The 17,346-nt window shown below is 38.1% G+C and overlaps 1 protein-coding gene across 1 annotated transcript in view; it reads right to left on the bottom strand.

The window, feature by feature from the left end:
* The window catches only part of sorl1 (sortilin-related receptor, L(DLR class) A repeats containing), a 77,766-nt gene that overhangs the window by 25,822 nt on the left and 34,598 nt on the right, over positions 1-17,346 (bottom strand). The window contains exons 7-13 of the mRNA XM_067450876.1: positions 15,454-15,555; positions 15,175-15,344; positions 14,097-14,289; positions 8,913-9,030; positions 2,071-2,144; positions 464-552; positions 169-346 (exon numbers count right to left, since the gene is read on the bottom strand). Coding sequence (XP_067306977.1) covers positions 169-346; positions 464-552; positions 2,071-2,144; positions 8,913-9,030; positions 14,097-14,289; positions 15,175-15,344; positions 15,454-15,555 — 924 coding nt within the window. The remainder of the gene's footprint in view (positions 1-168; positions 347-463; positions 553-2,070; positions 2,145-8,912; positions 9,031-14,096; positions 14,290-15,174; positions 15,345-15,453; positions 15,556-17,346) is intronic.

Genomic DNA, 17,346 nt, shown 5'->3' with positions numbered 1-17,346 from the left:
TTGTTGCTGAAATTGTTTTGCTATGGTGTCCTAAATAGGCATTGACAGCCTGTTTCCAGGTCTTTAAGGATTTTGCTAGATGGTTGCTAGAGTGTTGTGGGTCGTTACAAAGTGGCTGCTAGTGTGCTTTTGGATGGTGTACCAGTTATAAGCGTCTTGTTCTCTTACAAGAACATCAGTAGCGTTGACCTGCAGAATGAGCCAGCTGTGTTTCTGGTCCGCATATGAGCCGAAGATAGTAAAGATGGTGCTCTTCTCACCCGGTTCAGTCAGCAGTTGATACACATATACCTCCTGCTCGGAGAACTGGAAATCCTTCCAGGTTTCCCCCTCATTAGTACTGAATCTGAGCCAGCAAATGACAAGACAAAGCTATCAGTAACATCCTAAAGCCGGATAATACTCAGACAGCTTTTACTAAAAGAAGAGTGACATTATATCCACTAGAGTGTATTAGACTCACTTGAGTGTTCTGGTGGAGCCGCCCTGCGCGATAGCCATCAGGATCCCTCCGTGATCTCCCCAGGTGTAGAAATGAGGACCAGCCAGTGCCTGAAGAACACACATATCAGTTACATGGAACAACAAATGCTGCTTTGCTTTTTAAAGTCTGGAATATAATAAGTGCTATTGTACTGGGCAGCAATGTTGTAGACCATTTTTTAAAAAGGGAACCAATCGCATTCTGGCTCAACAAGTGCCCTAGGTAAGATGATACATGAACAAAAAAGTCCTTTATATAAGATAGGATAGTCTAGAGAAAGGGGAAACGGGTTCAAATACTGACTTAACATTTTAAGGTCCCATGGCATGGATTCTTTTATTATTTTAAAATGTTTCCTGAGGTGTGCTTATATTGTTGGAATGGTTTTTACTGTCATAATTTAGAAATAAAAGACATTTTTTTTCTACACTGATATTAGCCCTCTGGCTGGAATGCTCTGTTTCAAGGGGCGTGCATGTCTGCTGTGAGACGTCAGTGAAAACACCCACTGTTGTGATTGGCTGAAATCTTTGTATTTGAAATGAGATTACGTGTGAAGGGGCGTGGTTTAGTCAGGCAAGAGCAGCAGCCGAGAGAGAGAGAGAGAGAGAGAGAGAGAGAGAGAGAGAGAGAGAGAGAGAGAGAGAGAGAGAGAGAGAGAGAGAGAGAGAGAGAGAGAGAGAGAGAGAGAGAGAGAGAGAGAGAGAGAGAGAGAGAGAGAGAGAGAGAGAGAGAGAGAGAGAGAGAGAGAGAAGGAGCTGGGGGAAGAGTGCTGAGGAAGTGTTATTGTACCGAGTTGTTGAGAGCGCAAGTTTATTTTGTTTGTATCTGAGAACTCTGAATAAACACGAGTGAACTTTGCAACGTTATTTCTCTCACAAAATGCTTTCACCATAGCTAACAGCAAACACGACATGAATACAGTAAGAGCTTCTGTTGTAACAGCAGGAAAAGTGTACTGCAGATATAAGTGTGATTGACCGATCCAAAAATTATAAAGTCTGTCCTTTAGTCATTTAAATAACAGATTTGTTTCATGCTACTAACCGAAATGATGTGAAGTTGATCGTTTTAGTCACTGGCTAGCTACACATCAGGCATCACTGATCCCAGATCAGGCATTAATGAACACTTTTCCTCACTGTTTGTAGCGGTGCTATCGAATCCATATGGTAAAGCCTGTACTGCTGATATTGCGACTGATAAACTGAATCCATTCTCTACTAATTCTCTGGAAGGGCAGAGCAGAGGAAGGGGAGGAAACCTTTTCTGGTGTGACGTCATAAGAGGAGAATTCAAGATCAGCTCGTCTGAGCTCTCATTTTCTCAAAGGCCGAGAAAGACAGCCAGAACCCATCCAAAATTTCTAGCCACTTGGGGACAATATTCAGGCTAGGGGAACTCATAAAATACTTCATAAAATAACAATTTCATGACATGGAACCTTTAAAAACAAAAAAAGTTAAACCAAAGTGCTGACAAATATATATATATATATATATATATATATATATATATATATATATATATATATAGGAAATACCTCAAATCAGAAAAATTTCTATTTCAGTAAGACTAGTTCTCACCTCTTTCCATCTGACCCCTGCGCTGCTGGATACATACACATTGGGTTTATTGGCCAGATTCTTTCCCACAGATCCTGCGCGAGAGAGAGAGAGAGAGAGAGAGAGAGAGAGAGAGAGAGAGAGAGAGAGAGAGAGAGAAAGAGAGAAAGAGAGAAAGAGAGAAAGAGAGAAAGAGAGAGAGAAAGAGAGAGAGCGAGCGAGCGAGCGAGCGAGCGAGCGAGCGAGCGAGAGAGAGAGAGAGAGAGAGAGAGAGAGAAGAGAGAGAGAGAGAGAGAGAGAGAGAGAGAGAGAGAGAGAGAGAGAGAGAGAGAGAGAATTGAATTTTGAAAAAGACTTTATTACAAATTTTTACATGAAACACTTTTACCAACAGTCAACGTTTTACATTTTACATGTTACCTTTTATACCACAAGAAAATTAACTAAAACTTTTTCCTACATTAGTAGAAAAGAAAAAAATATTTTACCATCAATAACAGTGCACAAAGCCTCATTCTTACACCATTTCATTTCAAATGTGACAATATCTTCCATGGATCTATAAAAATAAAAATCGATGAGTATTCTAGATTTTACTGTAGCTAAAAACAGAGTATTAATATCTTGATTTACACCCAGTTCTATTTTGTTCTTTCTGCTCATATAGATTGCCAACTTTGCTTGACCTATAATAAAATTTAAACACTGACAAATATATCTATTTCTTCTAACATATCTAAAACCACAAATGAATACATCTATAGTGAAGGTTTCATTAAAACTATAAAATAAATTATGTAATAAACTAAACAACCGTTTCAGTCTAAAACAATCCATATAAGCATGAAACACAGTTTCTCTCTTTGAACAAAAAGGGCATTCTATAGTGACATCAGGATTTAAAACCGAAATAAATGCATTGACTGCTATTGCACCATGTAAAAGTCGCCATTGTATGTCCCCAACTCTTTTACTTAAAGGTGGCTTATACAATGATCTCCATTCTGGTTTATCATCATCACACATTTTTAAAACATTACGCCATGGTGTGTCAACCCTCTTGTTAAGCACTTTCTTGTTAAAAACCAGAACACAAGCTTTATAAAAAGATTTGCCAGTACTTGAAAAAAAACTAAGACACAGGGATTTTCCAGAGCTTAAAAACATTCCTGACACATCATCTAAAACAGGTAAAAGAGAAAAATCAGACAAGACATCTCCTTCATTAGGAACATTTGTTCCTTCACAGTAGTCCAGCAAAAGTTTCAGTTCATCAGAAGTCAGTTTTTTTTTCCATTTTTCTAATAAATGAAAAACAAATCGTCTTGACTTAATGTTCAAATTTAAAGCAACTCTTTCCGTGTTCACAAAGTGTGGGCCTGTCAAATTAACTAGACCCCTCATTGTACATATTTTGGAAGCCATAAGTGTTTCAGTGAGTCCAGGGATTTTACAGTCATTGTGTGTTAACTCAAAGCGTGCTCCATATATTAGTGGTTCTTCGAGGAGCCAGTAAAGAGATTTAGAATGTTCATCTCTTTGTACTCTGAACACATTCCACACTTTAAAAATGTTCCTATAAAAAATAGGCATTTCATTGATGTTCAGTTTTGACAAGTCCATCAAGAAAAGATTTCTGTCCATTTCCAGATTTCCAAGTTTTTGTAGTATTCTACATGCAACTACTTTCCAACTTGACGTTATTGAACCATTCAAAAGTCTTTGCAAAAATTGTAAACGAAAAGCTGCTGTTCTACTCTGGAGATGTATCAGTCCCTGCCCTCCTTCTTCTTTGGGTAAAAACAATACACTCTGGGGAACCCAATGTAACTTGTCCCAGAAGAAATCAACCAACGTCGCTTGAATCTGTGCTAACAAACGCATAGGAGGATCTATGCAGGTTAGCTTATGCCATAAAGAGGATGCTACTAAATTATTTATAACTAAGGTTCGACCTCTATATGACATATTAGGAATTAACCACTTCCATTTTTCCAGTCGACCTTTAACTTTTTCAAGAGTTCCTTCCCAATTTTTTTGTACAGTTGCTTCATCTCCCAAAAAAACCCCTAGATACTTAAAACCTCCTCTCTTCCATACTAAACCAGGAGGAAGGGTGAAAAAGTTTTTTTTCCAATCCCCTATTAGTAGTGCCTCACTTTTTTCCCAATTAATTTTAGCAGAGGACAATTTTTTAAAATCATCAAGCACACTCATTAAAACCCGCACATCACTCTGTTGACTAACAAACACTAAAACATCATCAGCATATGCAGAGAGACTTATACTATTTCCAGAATTAGCCAATTTAAAACCTTGTACATTTATTCTCAATTGTTGCAACAACGGTTCAATTGCTAATGAATATAGCATTCCAGAAAGCGGGCATCCCTGTCTCACACCTCTAAAAACTTTAAAAGGAGTGCATAAGCCACCATTAATTTTAAGTATGCTCTCAACATCACTATACAAAACCTTAATTTTGTCTATAAAACTTTTACTAAAACCAAAAGCTTTTAAGGTTTCCCATAAGTATGCATGCTCAACTCGGTCAAAAGCTTTTTCTTGGTCCAGCGAAATCAATCCAATTTTACTATTTGATAACTTAGAGACATCATATATATCCCTAATAAGGGAAATATTATCAAAAATTGATCTTTTGGGGACACAATAGGTTTGGTCCGGATGGATCACCTTATTCAAAATTGGAGATAACCTGTTTGCTAAAATCTTGGAAAGAATTTTATAGTCACTGCACAGAAGTGAAACAGGTCTCCAGTTTTTTATCTCCATGAGGTCTCCTTTTTTTGGAAGGAGGGTCAGGACTGCTCTACGGCAACTCAAAGGTAGAAGACCTTCATCTAAACTACCATTGAGTACTTCTAAGAGGTCCTCCCCTACTACTTCCCAAAAACATTTATAAAAGTCTATTGGTATGCCATCAATTCCAGGCACCCTTCCGGATTCCATGCTCTGAACAGCCTTATGCAGTTCTCCCAGGCTAAGCGCACCCGAAATCGCCGCATTAGCTTCATCAGAAACCTTTGGTAAATCCTTAAAGAAGACGCTCTCATTATTACAATCTGGTCCTGATTCACTTCTGTATAGCTTCTCATAGAAACCAATTGCCCTCCTTCTAATTACTACAGGATTGGACAAAATCATCCCTTCTTCAGACCGTAAGGCGTGAATGATTCTTTTTTGTCCATTTTTCCTTTCAAGACTAAAAAAGTACTTTGAAGGTGCATCCATCTGGTCAAGACTTACAAATCTTGACCGGACCAACGCCCCCTGTGTTTTAACCCCTAATAATTCTGCCAATTGATTCTTTTTTTTAGAAAGAATTGTCAAATAACTTTGTTGTTTTGTAGATTCTGCCAATTCCTGTACTCTAAAAATGTCAGCCTCTAAGTCTTTCATTGACTGATTTAAAAACTTAGTGCTGTTATGAGCATACTGCTGACAAAACTGTTTAACTTGTACTTTTCCAAAATCCCACCATTTTTGTACTGATTGAAAGGATTCTTTTTTTGTTCGGTAATCGGCCCAAAACAATTTAAAAGTACAAATAAAATCCTTATTATCTAAAAAAGTTAAATTAAAATGCCAGTAGGCACTTTTAGGCTTGACAGAATTTAACAAAAAAGAGCATTGTACAATGCAATGATCCGAAAAACCAACAGGAAAAATACAACAATTTTTAAAAATACCAGCATGATGCTTAAAAACATAAAATCTATCCAATCTTGCCAGAGATAAAACATTGTCACGTGCATGTGTCCAAGTATATTGTCTTTTATCTTCATGAAAAAAACGCCACACATCACTTAACTCATGCTTATTGATTATTTGAATAAGACGTTTTCTTGAAGGCATATGGGGTTCAATGTGATTTCTGTCACAATTACTCACTGTACAGTTAAAATCACCCCCCAAAAACAAATAGTCATCATTAGAAACATCTTGTAAAACAGAACATAGTGTGTCTAAAAACAACATCCTATCAATTGTTGAGTTGGGGACATACACACAAATAAAAACAAAATTATAATTCTCCACTTGTGCTCTCACTTTTAAAAGTCTACCCTTTAAGAACTCTTCAACTTGATACGAGATTGGATTAAAGGTTTTTGCAAATAATATTGCTACACCCCCACTTAAAGTTGTGTTGTGGCTGAAAATAGATAAACCTTCCCATTCCTTCATCCACTCCTTTACATTTTTCACATCACTATGCGTTTCTTGAATCAAAGTAACATCTATTTTTTTCTGTTTGATAATTTCATACAGCTCAGCTCTTTTCCTGTAATCCCTTGCACCATTAACGTTTAAAGAGGCAATCCGCACTTCAGCCATACTAAAATAAATAAACAAACAAAAAAACACAAGCAACCCAAGGTTGCCAATATTCTTAGTCTTCATTTTCATTTAAAACTATGCCAACCTTCCTCACAATTTTCTTCAAACGGTACATTTCCTTATTTGAAAGGCAACCTTCTGCTATTAGGCTTTTGGCTTTATCATGGAATTGTTTCAGATCAGGGAAATATTCCTTTACAATCACACCTCTTTTGTTTTTTGTGGTATTGAGGAACCGTTTTATGTCATCAACATCATAGCTTCTGTTTATGCATTCAGTCTGTGACAACACTGTACTTGAATCAGACATTTCACTTTCACTTTCTGACTCTTTCTGATCCTCAAACACACCTTTTTTAAAACACTTCGCACTACTGATCGTTTCAACATTCCTCCTTTTTTTTGGTACTTTGAACGTCATCTCTGCTTCTAACTCGGACACATCCTCTTCTACATCACTGTTCAACAATGGTTCTGCAAATACAGGGGTTTCTGAAGGATCCCTACCTTCATTCATTGACTCCGTTGAGGTCGATCCAGCCGCCACAGGCCCCATAACAGATGTTCCTTCGCCAGCAGTTTTATCAGCGGTCGGCACTGCTTCGGCCGAACCGACCTCAGACGGCTTTACAGTACGCTCCTCATGTACAGCATCCTTACTACCTCCATTTGCGTTAGTTTTATCAGGACATGAACGGATTAAGTGGCCCGATTTACCACATCCAAAACATTTCATTTTGTCAGTAGTCACAAACACTACATATTCAAAATCGTCCACACGAAAATTTAGTGCCAAGTCTAATTCAGCGTCATCTTTGATTATCATGAAAGCGAATCTCCTAAATGAAACAATATGCTTCAGTAAAGGAGACTCGCACCCAATTGCAATTTTTTTGATCGGCGAAACCAACTTTCCATAACGTGAAAGCGCTTGTGTCAAAATATCATCACTGAGGAACGGGGGGATATTTGATATTGTGACTTTTTTTGACGGTAACAACAAAGGCAAAACAGGTGTAAGTGCTTCGTCAATGATTATACCACGCGCAACCACCTCGTTTGCCCTTTCCACCGAATTCAAAAAAATTACGGTCGCGCCATTCATTCTGGATGCAGAGAGAATATTTTGATGACCAACCACTTCTCCTACACCCAGACAGCAAACCTCCACACTCGCCACGGATACTATCTTAACTCCGTGACGCCGTGTGAGGAAATCAATCCCAGTCCCACCCTGAGCTGCCATGCTTTCTAAGAAAGCAGGCAGCACAAACAAACAACACACAAGATAAATACTAAAACAAATAAACAAACTAAGAAAAAAGAGAAAAGAAAGAAAGAAACACACATAAGAAGAGCAAATACACGCGCTCGCGCTCACACTCACTGCTCGCACACACTCCACAAACGCCACGCATGCGCAGAGAGAGAGAGAGAGAGAGAGAGAGAGAGAATCTGGAGTCATATCTCACAGGCATCAATTACAAATGATATCAGGTGACCAGCTGGCAAAAAAGGCAAAAAGCATTTAAATACAAATGTAAATGGGTAACTGCACGAGAAGTGGTCACAAGCGCATCTGACCACATCATATTTGCAGTGTAGATACCAATGCGTGTGTCCCTGAAACCAGTGAAAGGCAGCCTACTCAAGATTCAGATCACAAGAGACAAAATAGCAGGACATTAGCACAAGAAGGAACAAACCCAGAAAAAACGTAAGAAACAAAGTGTTTCTGTCAGATGCTTCCTTCTTACCGCTGTGTGAAGAAGCCCAGACACAGATACTGTCTGTCACCTGCTCTTTTTTCACAGCCCTGAAATCAGAACCCTTGCTGTCCTTTTCTCGAAGACATGCATTTTACTGCTGCTTCAACGCAGGTGGTTTTGTCGTTAATTAATTTAAGTGTAATGAACTTAATTTACATTCATCTCCTTAAGAGATATGCAGCACTTAACACTTTAAAAAAAAAATGAGAACAATGTTGAGGTGGCGTGGCTGCTCTCGGGCTGGCTAAGTAGACGGGTACGAGGGTGTGTTTGTATGTGATAATTAGTCAGTGGGTGAAGTACAAATAATTAACACATCTGCACTGGAGCGATAGCAGCCGAAGAGGGCAGACATTTTGACAAGCCTCCTGTGCCTCTCATCTTCATGCATGCACATTATCTAATAATCATTTAATTAAAGGTCTAGCTCTGGCTGACTGAAGGAGAGAGAGGGATTCAAGAGGGCAGAAGTGCCTTCCAAACTGCGGAAAGAGGGCAAAAATCAATGCTTTCCGCCATGCATGAACTCAAGAAGTCGGGTTTGTGCACTCGCTCCCAATAATTACAGTGTGTGTACTGCATTCTCAGAAGGAACTTCTATGCACCCGGTTAATAAGAGCAAACCAACAAGAACAGAAAGATACAGAACATGAGCTGAAGTTGCTAGTATTTCCTCTGTCATGCACATACGAGAGGTGTTTAACCACAGAGCAGAGCGGCGGTCATGTGGCCCACCTGTTGCCATGATGAGACCAGGTGCAGACTCTTTAGACAGAATAGGGATCCTGCGCAGCTGAATATTCAGCAGCTGACTCCACCGCTGGGCCAAGTGCAGGGAACAGCCATTGTCCAGCTGAGAGATGGAGAAGTAGAGAGAGAGAAATAGTGAGTAGGGTAATGTTAAAGATATTAAGAGATAAGAGCTCACCGCAAGCATTAAAAAAATTCTACTTCCTACTGCATCTCGCTACTCTAACTTTTGCAAAAACAAAACCACAGCTTCAAAAACACATGCTTGGTGTCACACAAAAAAAACAGGCTTTAAGTGTTGTACTTTTACTATTTATTTTATTTGAATTAAACTGTTTTATAAATTGTGAGCACATATACACATACATGCATACATACATACAGATCAGGTATAAAATTATGACAGGTAAAGTGAATAACAATGTTTATATGTTTATCATGGCACCTGTTAGTGGGTGGGATATATTAGGCAGCAAGTAAATATTTTGTCCTAAAAGTTGATGTGTTAGAAGACGGAAAAATGGACAAGCGTAAGAATAAACGAGTTTGACAAGGGGCAAATTGTGATGGCTAGACGACTAGGACAGAGCATCTCCGAAACTGCAGCTCTTGTGGGGTATGGCCTCTTTCAGCAGGATAATGCACCCTGCCACAAAGCAAAAATGGTTCAGGAATAGTTTAAGGAGCACAATAACGAGGCTGGAGACTTGGTCTCCAAATTCCCCAGATCTCAATCCAATCGAAAAAACAACCCAGGGAGGCCCCACCTCGCAACTTACAGGACTAAAAGGATCTGCTGCTAACATCGTTGTGCCAGATATCAAAGCACACCTTCGGGGGTCAAGTGGAGTCCATGCCTCAATGAATCAGCGCTGTTTTGGCAGCAAAAGGGGAACCAACACAATATAAGAAAAATAAGAGATAAGAGCTCACCGCAAGCATTAAAAAAATGTGTACTTCCTACTGCAACTCGCTACTCTAACTTGCTTTTGCAATAACAAAACCACAGCTTCAAAAACACATGCTTGGCATCACAAAGAAAAAGGTGGGGGTGGGGATGAGCACAATTTAAAGGGTTTTATTTTAATATTTATTTTATTTAAATAAAATTGTTTTATAAATTGTGGAAATTATAATAGTAACACAATATTAGGAAGGTGGTCATAATGTTATGCCTGATCTCTGTGTGTGTGTGTGTGTGAGTGTGTGCGCGCGAGCCCTTGTTTATATTACATTGTGGGGACCAAATGTCCCTATAAGGATAGTAAAACCTGAGATTACCTACATTATGGGAACTAGCCAGCGGTCCCCACTTTTCAAAGGCTTATAAATCATACAGGATGAGTTTTTTTGAGAAAGTAAAAATGAAGAATGTTTCCTGTGATGGATAGGTTTAGGGGCAGTTGCAGTGTAGGGGGATAGAAACAAGGTTATTTTCGTAAACGAAAACTGAAACTAAGACTAAAACTATTGGTCAAAAAACATTTTCGTAAACTGAAATAAAATTAAAAAATCTGAATAAATAAAAAACTAAAACTAAACGAAACTAACTACTCTTACTAAAAAACTAACTGAAATAAAATAATAATTAGCAAAAATAAATATTCGTTTTCGTTATTAATAAGCTCTCTTTAATGTGGTGGAGAATCTGACTGTGGCGGTTGAGGGAGTGTCTGCATATTGCGCAACTGCGCGTGAAGTGATCTGAGTGACGGACACGTGCAGACAGGCAACACATCGCTAAACGGCAGTTCACAAAGAATCAATGCGTCCGTGGCAGTGAAATGGGAAATAACACAAGGTAATGAGATGCACGTTGAACTTCTTTTAACTTAAGCTCACTGTTTTAGAATGCCGTGTCTTACGCGACGAGAGACGCGGCGCAAAAGTCAGCAACTATAGTAGCAAGTACTAGCCTACTGTGCGTTTGAGATTTCATGTTTGCATAATATTGACAGGCTCAAAGGTGTTATCATAATCATTTACATTATATTATATTATTATCTGTGTGGAGACATTTCCCCACAAAGTAGGGAATACCAGGATACACACACACACACGTTTGTTTCACTATATAAGTGAGGACATTGCATAGACTTCCATTGATTTTATATCAGGTTAATGATATTTTATATCCCCTAACCCAACCCCAACCCCTATCCCTAAACCTCCCCATCCCAAAAACGTGCAAAACAATATATTTAAATAAAAACATGTTTTGGCCGATTTATAAGCCTTTTTAACTAGTGGACCAGTCAAATGTCCTTATTAGTCAATTATCATAATATTTTACTAGATACAGGGTATCCGCGGGGTCTTGAAAAGTCTTAAAAGGTGATAAATCAATTTTGGGAAAATTAAGACCCTTATAAAGTATTAAAAAGTCTTATCACGGCTTTATAAAGTCTTAAATTTTGAAAGTATTTTGTTCAAGCTTTGTCAAAAGAGTTTGACTCCAAAAAGTATTTATGAATATATTTATTTTCATCCCCATAAGTATTAAAAAACAACGGGGCGAGCAGTCTGAGATCGGCTCGGAGCGCGCGCGCCACGGATGGAAATAAGCACTGCCACCAGCCAAATGCGGCTGATTTAGAGTTGTGGCGGGTAAACTCGCTTCACCTACCGAGCTGTTTCACCTCTTTGTAAACTTTGTTCAATGCATGCCAGTGCTGCCGTATGTGCGCAAATGACCAGTCGTTTTCTCCGGCATCACTCGCGTGAAGACACGCTGTTAGACTCGCGCGCGCTGAGAAAAGATCTGACGCTGTGCATCATCCGAGAGCGCGCGCGAGTCTCACAGCGCGCAAATATTTAGTTTTCTTTCAAGTCTTGCGCTTAAAAGGACAAACTCACACAAGAAGTATGTCATCATGTCCATCTTGATGAGTATCCGAGCAGACATAGTCTGAATATGCCTTAAGTGAACTGTATAGTATGCACAGTCGAGAAAGACAAGCATATCCCTGCCTCAGGTCTTAAAGGTGCAGTAGCCTTTACTGCTGCCTGAGTGATGTCCTTATATTTAGTTTGACATTAAACAATGCTCTTGATTGAATAGCTTTTGTAAGTTTAATAAGGATTAATCTTTCATTTAAACAGTTAAATATGCAGTTATTTTACATTTGATTACTTCATTCAATTTCTGTACCTTTCTGCAGGCCAGTAGGCCTGTACATTATTATTTAATGTACACATGAGTGAGGTCGAGTTAAACATTCTAGTTTGAATTTTATTTTTTCGGTTTTCGGCTTTTGTTTCTTCTTTTTTTGTTTCGGCCAAGAATTTTGATTTCGGTGCATCCCATTCTGACAATGTTCTGCTCGGTGTGTTGTCAACACGCTTCAAAGATGCCAGAACGAATAGTTTCATTCTTGGGACTAAAAACCATAAAACTGGAAGCCATAAAAGACCACAAATCATCGTGAAAATGTCAGTATTTCATTGAGACTTGAGATTAAATAAACTGCCCAAGTATTGTAGAGCTTGTAGTATTAATTTGTTAAAAACAAAAAAGTGGCTGGTAAAAACATGGAGTGGTAGACTTTAAAAAAAGTTAATTTCCATCCCTGGCGAGCGCAGTCTACGGGTGACGTCATGTATTTGGCGAAATGCGCAGTTAGGTAATGTGTCGCCCACCATACGTTGTAAAACAGATAAGCAATATAAACAATACAACATTTTCCTATGATAGAGATTTTAAGTTTACATTCGACTACAACTGTTTATTAAAGGTTTGTTGCCGATTAGAACTTAAAAGTGCGATGAGGTCTTAAAATATTTTGAGAAGGTCTTTAAAAAGTCTTAAAAAGGTATTGAAATTAACTTCAGGACTCCTGCATATACCCTGTAGATAAGTGAAGACATTGGCCCCCTTTACAATTATAGCACAACACACACACACACACACACACACACACACACACACACACACACACACACACACACACACACACACACACACACACACACACACACACACACACACACAGCACAACAGTGTGTGTTGGCTGTATTCAGATGACTTTAGCTGTGGTCTTACACTGCTAGCCTACATTGTACTACTGAAGAAATTAAAATAAGCTTTTAATTGTTTAACAATATTTCATCTTTGTTATGAATGAGTTTGTCTGGAATTTATAATTATTACTTTTATATTTTTCTTTGCATTTATTTTGTTCTTTAAGATAGATCCTCTGAGTATTAGCCTATGTCAAAAATATCAAATATAATTTTTTAATATCAAAATATAATTTATTTCATTTTTAATCTCCAGATCGTTGTTTGTATAGGTCATAGTTTGACTCAAGCTTTTTTGCTCAAAGGTGAAGACCCAACTTTATGCATGTTTTGTAAGACCTACCTGGGTTTAAACAATAATGCTCGTTTATCAAGTGATTTCACTTAAGGATGTTTAGTAAGATTAAACTCTAATCAGTGCAAACATTAAACTTTGCTGAAATTAAAAACCTTGATTTGGTCTCTACACTTCATTATGCTAACTCTGCTAAACTATAATTACTAAAACTAAAACTGAAACTAAATAAATAAAAACTAAATAGAAATGTATTTGCAAAATAAAAACTAAACTAAAACTAGCAAAACCATTTGTAAAACTAACTAAAACTAAACTGAAATTTGTAGCAAAATTGAAAACGATAATAAAATAAAAACTAATTTCAAAAAGCAAAACTATAATAACCTTGGATAGAAAATACGGTTTGTACAGTATAAAATCCATTACGTCTATGGAGAGTCCCCACAAAGATAGTGAACCAGACGTGTGTGTGTGTGTGTGTGTGTGTGTGTGTGTGTGTGTGTGTGTAGACAGTTTCAGTGGCATTTTGGGTAGATTGGGCATTTTGGGAGATAGCAACTTAGTGCTGAAAGCAAATAGTGAGTTTCAGGGGCAACTTTGTATAGAAAGAGTGTCGATATCGGATGCGCTCTTGTCTAAATAAGAACAGGTGAATGGGAGCAAAATTAAATGGATCAAAACACAGGGGTCACAAGGATCCCACTTTTATTTGTTTGACTATTATTAAATTAATGAGACATCTTAAAAAGGAGAAAGCCACAAAACAGTGAGGTCCTCTTCCAGAGTACTTGGCTGATTTATCCTGATTTATCTAGCACACAAGTAACCAAAATGAGCAACATCCCTAATACCTGGCAGTTTATGGTTCCTCCCAGGCTGTCGGACTCAGGTGGCTGCAGAAGTTCCCAGGTTCCTCCTTTATCAAACGTGATGACTGATCGCATGTTGTCCTCGGTGACTGATCCATTGATCAGAGTGGCCACAAACACACCCCTAAGCCCCTCGACCCGGTGGAGATCTGCAAACGGCTCGTTGGCGAAGTACCTTTCAAACACACAAACACACAAATTTCATGTGCCGTCCCATTCATATCTGGCAAGAGAGGCGCTCTCTGAAAATGCCAATTGCACGCGAGCCAAGCGCATCTCATCTGCATTCCGCACTGCAGTAATTGCGTCTCTGCTCTCAGGCGGCCGTGCTGAGCTCAGTGGTTTGGCTGTGGGTGAGATCCCGCTCTGCCGCAGAGTAAAACAATAGCACGTCCTTGGGAAGCCGTGTAGGAATGATGGATTGCTTTTCTACTGACAGTGTGAGTGGAGGGACTTGTGGGCGAAGACATAGTTCTTGCATTATAGAGACGAGACCTCACTAACCTGCTTATGGGTTAGGCGTGCAGAACCAAAACGGATTTACAGCACTGATGAGGGGACGTCACTAAACAGAGAAGAGTTCAAATAAAGGTGACGAGACCAAGAGCTGCGTAAGACTGGGGCTTAACGTGAATTATTGAAGTGGGATGTGTTTCTGGCTTAACATGGGTGCTGGCTCTCAGACAACACTGCAAACACAATTTTGGGGTCGGAGCTTGAATAAAAATTTGTATCAACCAATGATTTACTTTGGATTGTATGGTTGGACTGAAGTTAAAAGTTAGTACAGGTCAGTGGGTCTCATTTTTTATATTTTTTTTTTTGCAAAAGTAGAACTAATTTAGCTGATTATAAAGTCTTCAATATTAGCCATTTTGCTAAAAGTTATTATTGTAATTATTTATATATTTTGCATTTTAATGTTTAACATTAATTTTGTTCCAGGACCAACAAACAAATGTCCTACTTGGGTAAATCACGTTTATGGTCACTGCTTCTGTGGACACGCGGTGTTTTGCAGCTCAAACAAAATCACACACACTGTTGTGTTTAACTGTACCTGATAAGCGTGTTGCTCCCAGAGCCATCAGGGCTGAAGTACAAAACATTCTCTAGGGACAGAGAGAAGGACAGGCCCTGTGTGTCGGAGATGTACAGGTGCGTAACACTATTATTGTGGTTCACACACACGAACACCTGGTCCTCCGAAGCATCTGCTATGTAGTACTCCTGCAGAGAAAAGAGAGCAGGGAATCGCATAAGACAGGTAAACAACATGAAGCTTTAAAAGTCACGGCCACAAATCTGCCTGAGACTAAACGAAGCTGACGGCACTCACCGTGATAGGGTGGCGGGTGTTAAACTGAGCTGCTCTCATTGGCTGCCGGTTGTAAGAAACCCACAGCTGGACAGACTGAGACTCGTGGCTTCCAAACAACGTCTGTGGAAACACATTCAAAATATGATTAACTATCCCGAATAAAGTTCACATATTGCAATGATTCAGATTGAGCGATAACAGTACAGATTATTTTAATATTTGTCTAATAAAAAATAATAATATACAGTATCGTAGTTATGCAAACTATATGATCGATAAACTACAAAAAATAAGCATTTAGAATAATTTAATTAATAATAATGTATTCATTTAATAACGTATGAATTTAATAACATCACCTTTGCAAAATGTATTATTTATTATACTACTCACTATATTTAATCTAAATGTAATAATTGCTATTTATATACCAGTAATTATAATTTTACGTAGAGGTATTTTGGTAACTGAATGTTAACATTTAAAAGGTAATATAAAAAAGGTAATATTCAATTAATAAAGTTTTTAAATTAATATTTAATCATTACGATTAATCAATTACATGTAAAAATATATATTTTTAATTAATTAATTAATTAAAAGTTAATCGGCCGAAAAAGTGTGAATATCTCCATGTAAAAAAAAAAAAAAAAATAGAAAATTGGTTAACCAGATTATCATTCTATACCTATTAAAAAATGCTAACTTTGAGATAATACGCCACACAAGGTGTTTGTTTTCCTACTTTCCACTGCAACTCGAAGACAAATTGCAATAAAATAATTCAAATGAAACAGCAGAGTCATAAAGATTTTATAAGGTAATCTGACTCCTTCAGCTACCATAAACCACGGCATATTATCACTATAAACAAAGTCTGAATGGCAGACAATATTAGTGTGGAGAGATATGCCCCATCAGCACTGTATTCACTGGGGTCCTTTACCTGATATAGCTTAATAAGGACTACAGGGGATTGTGTCAGTCAGTCTCATTTGTACTTCAAAAACTGCTGGTTTTTACAAAGCTAAAAGAGATGGAAAGCTGGTGCAAGTAGTATTAGTCTAGTCAGTGTCCCAGCAACCTAGATCTGTATCTGTACAGCATTGTCTAAAATGAGCAATGCGTCATGAAGGGTTGAGTACTTTCACTCGTTCTTCCCATCTTAAAGTCTTGTTTTGCTTTCTCCCCTCAGAAAAAATCAAAGCCTCAATCACTTTTAAAGTTCAATCAGTTCAATCAGTCTTTCCCTTGTACTGCCACTGTAATCAAGCCGTGGGTTACTTACATCAGGTTTACAAAACCCCACAAACACAAAATAAGCTGTAAATTACAGTGTCACAATAATAAACAGATTATGTACAATCAAACAAAAGCTGTAATGCAAAAGATATGTCTGAAACCATTTAGTTAACCCATAGTGAATGCCTCATGTGAAATTTGTGATTTCACTAGAAATCTGATCTGACCATTCCAAAACACAAATCTAAAAACTGCTTCTTAAAAGGGTGAGTTCACCCAAAAATAAAAATTAGCTCATGATTTACTCACCTTCAAGTCATCCTAGGTGTATATGACATTATTCTTTCAGACCAACAGACCTTTCAGATAAATCTGGAGTTATATTTAAAAAAGTCCTGGCTCTTCCAAGCTTTATAACAATGGCAGTGAACTGATGGGTCATTTTGAAGTCTTTTTGAAAAAAAGCTATCCATCATATAACTGACCCACACAGCTCTGGGGGTTAATAAAGGTCTTCTGAATGTGGCATGTTTGTGTAAAAAAAAAAAATTCCATATTCAAATCTGAAATAACTAACTTCCGGCAGATTGCCATACGCATCGATTTACGGCAAAAACGTAACCCTTGACCCCTTGACACATGCGCATTGATGAAAGCAGAAGCACAGAG

Source organism: Pseudorasbora parva, chromosome 8 (assembly GCF_024679245.1).
Source record: "Pseudorasbora parva isolate DD20220531a chromosome 8, ASM2467924v1, whole genome shotgun sequence".
Taxonomy (NCBI): Eukaryota; Metazoa; Chordata; class Actinopteri; order Cypriniformes; family Gobionidae; genus Pseudorasbora; species Pseudorasbora parva.
Note: the sequence above shows the minus strand (reverse complement) of the source record. Positions and strands in the feature narration are given on the sequence as shown.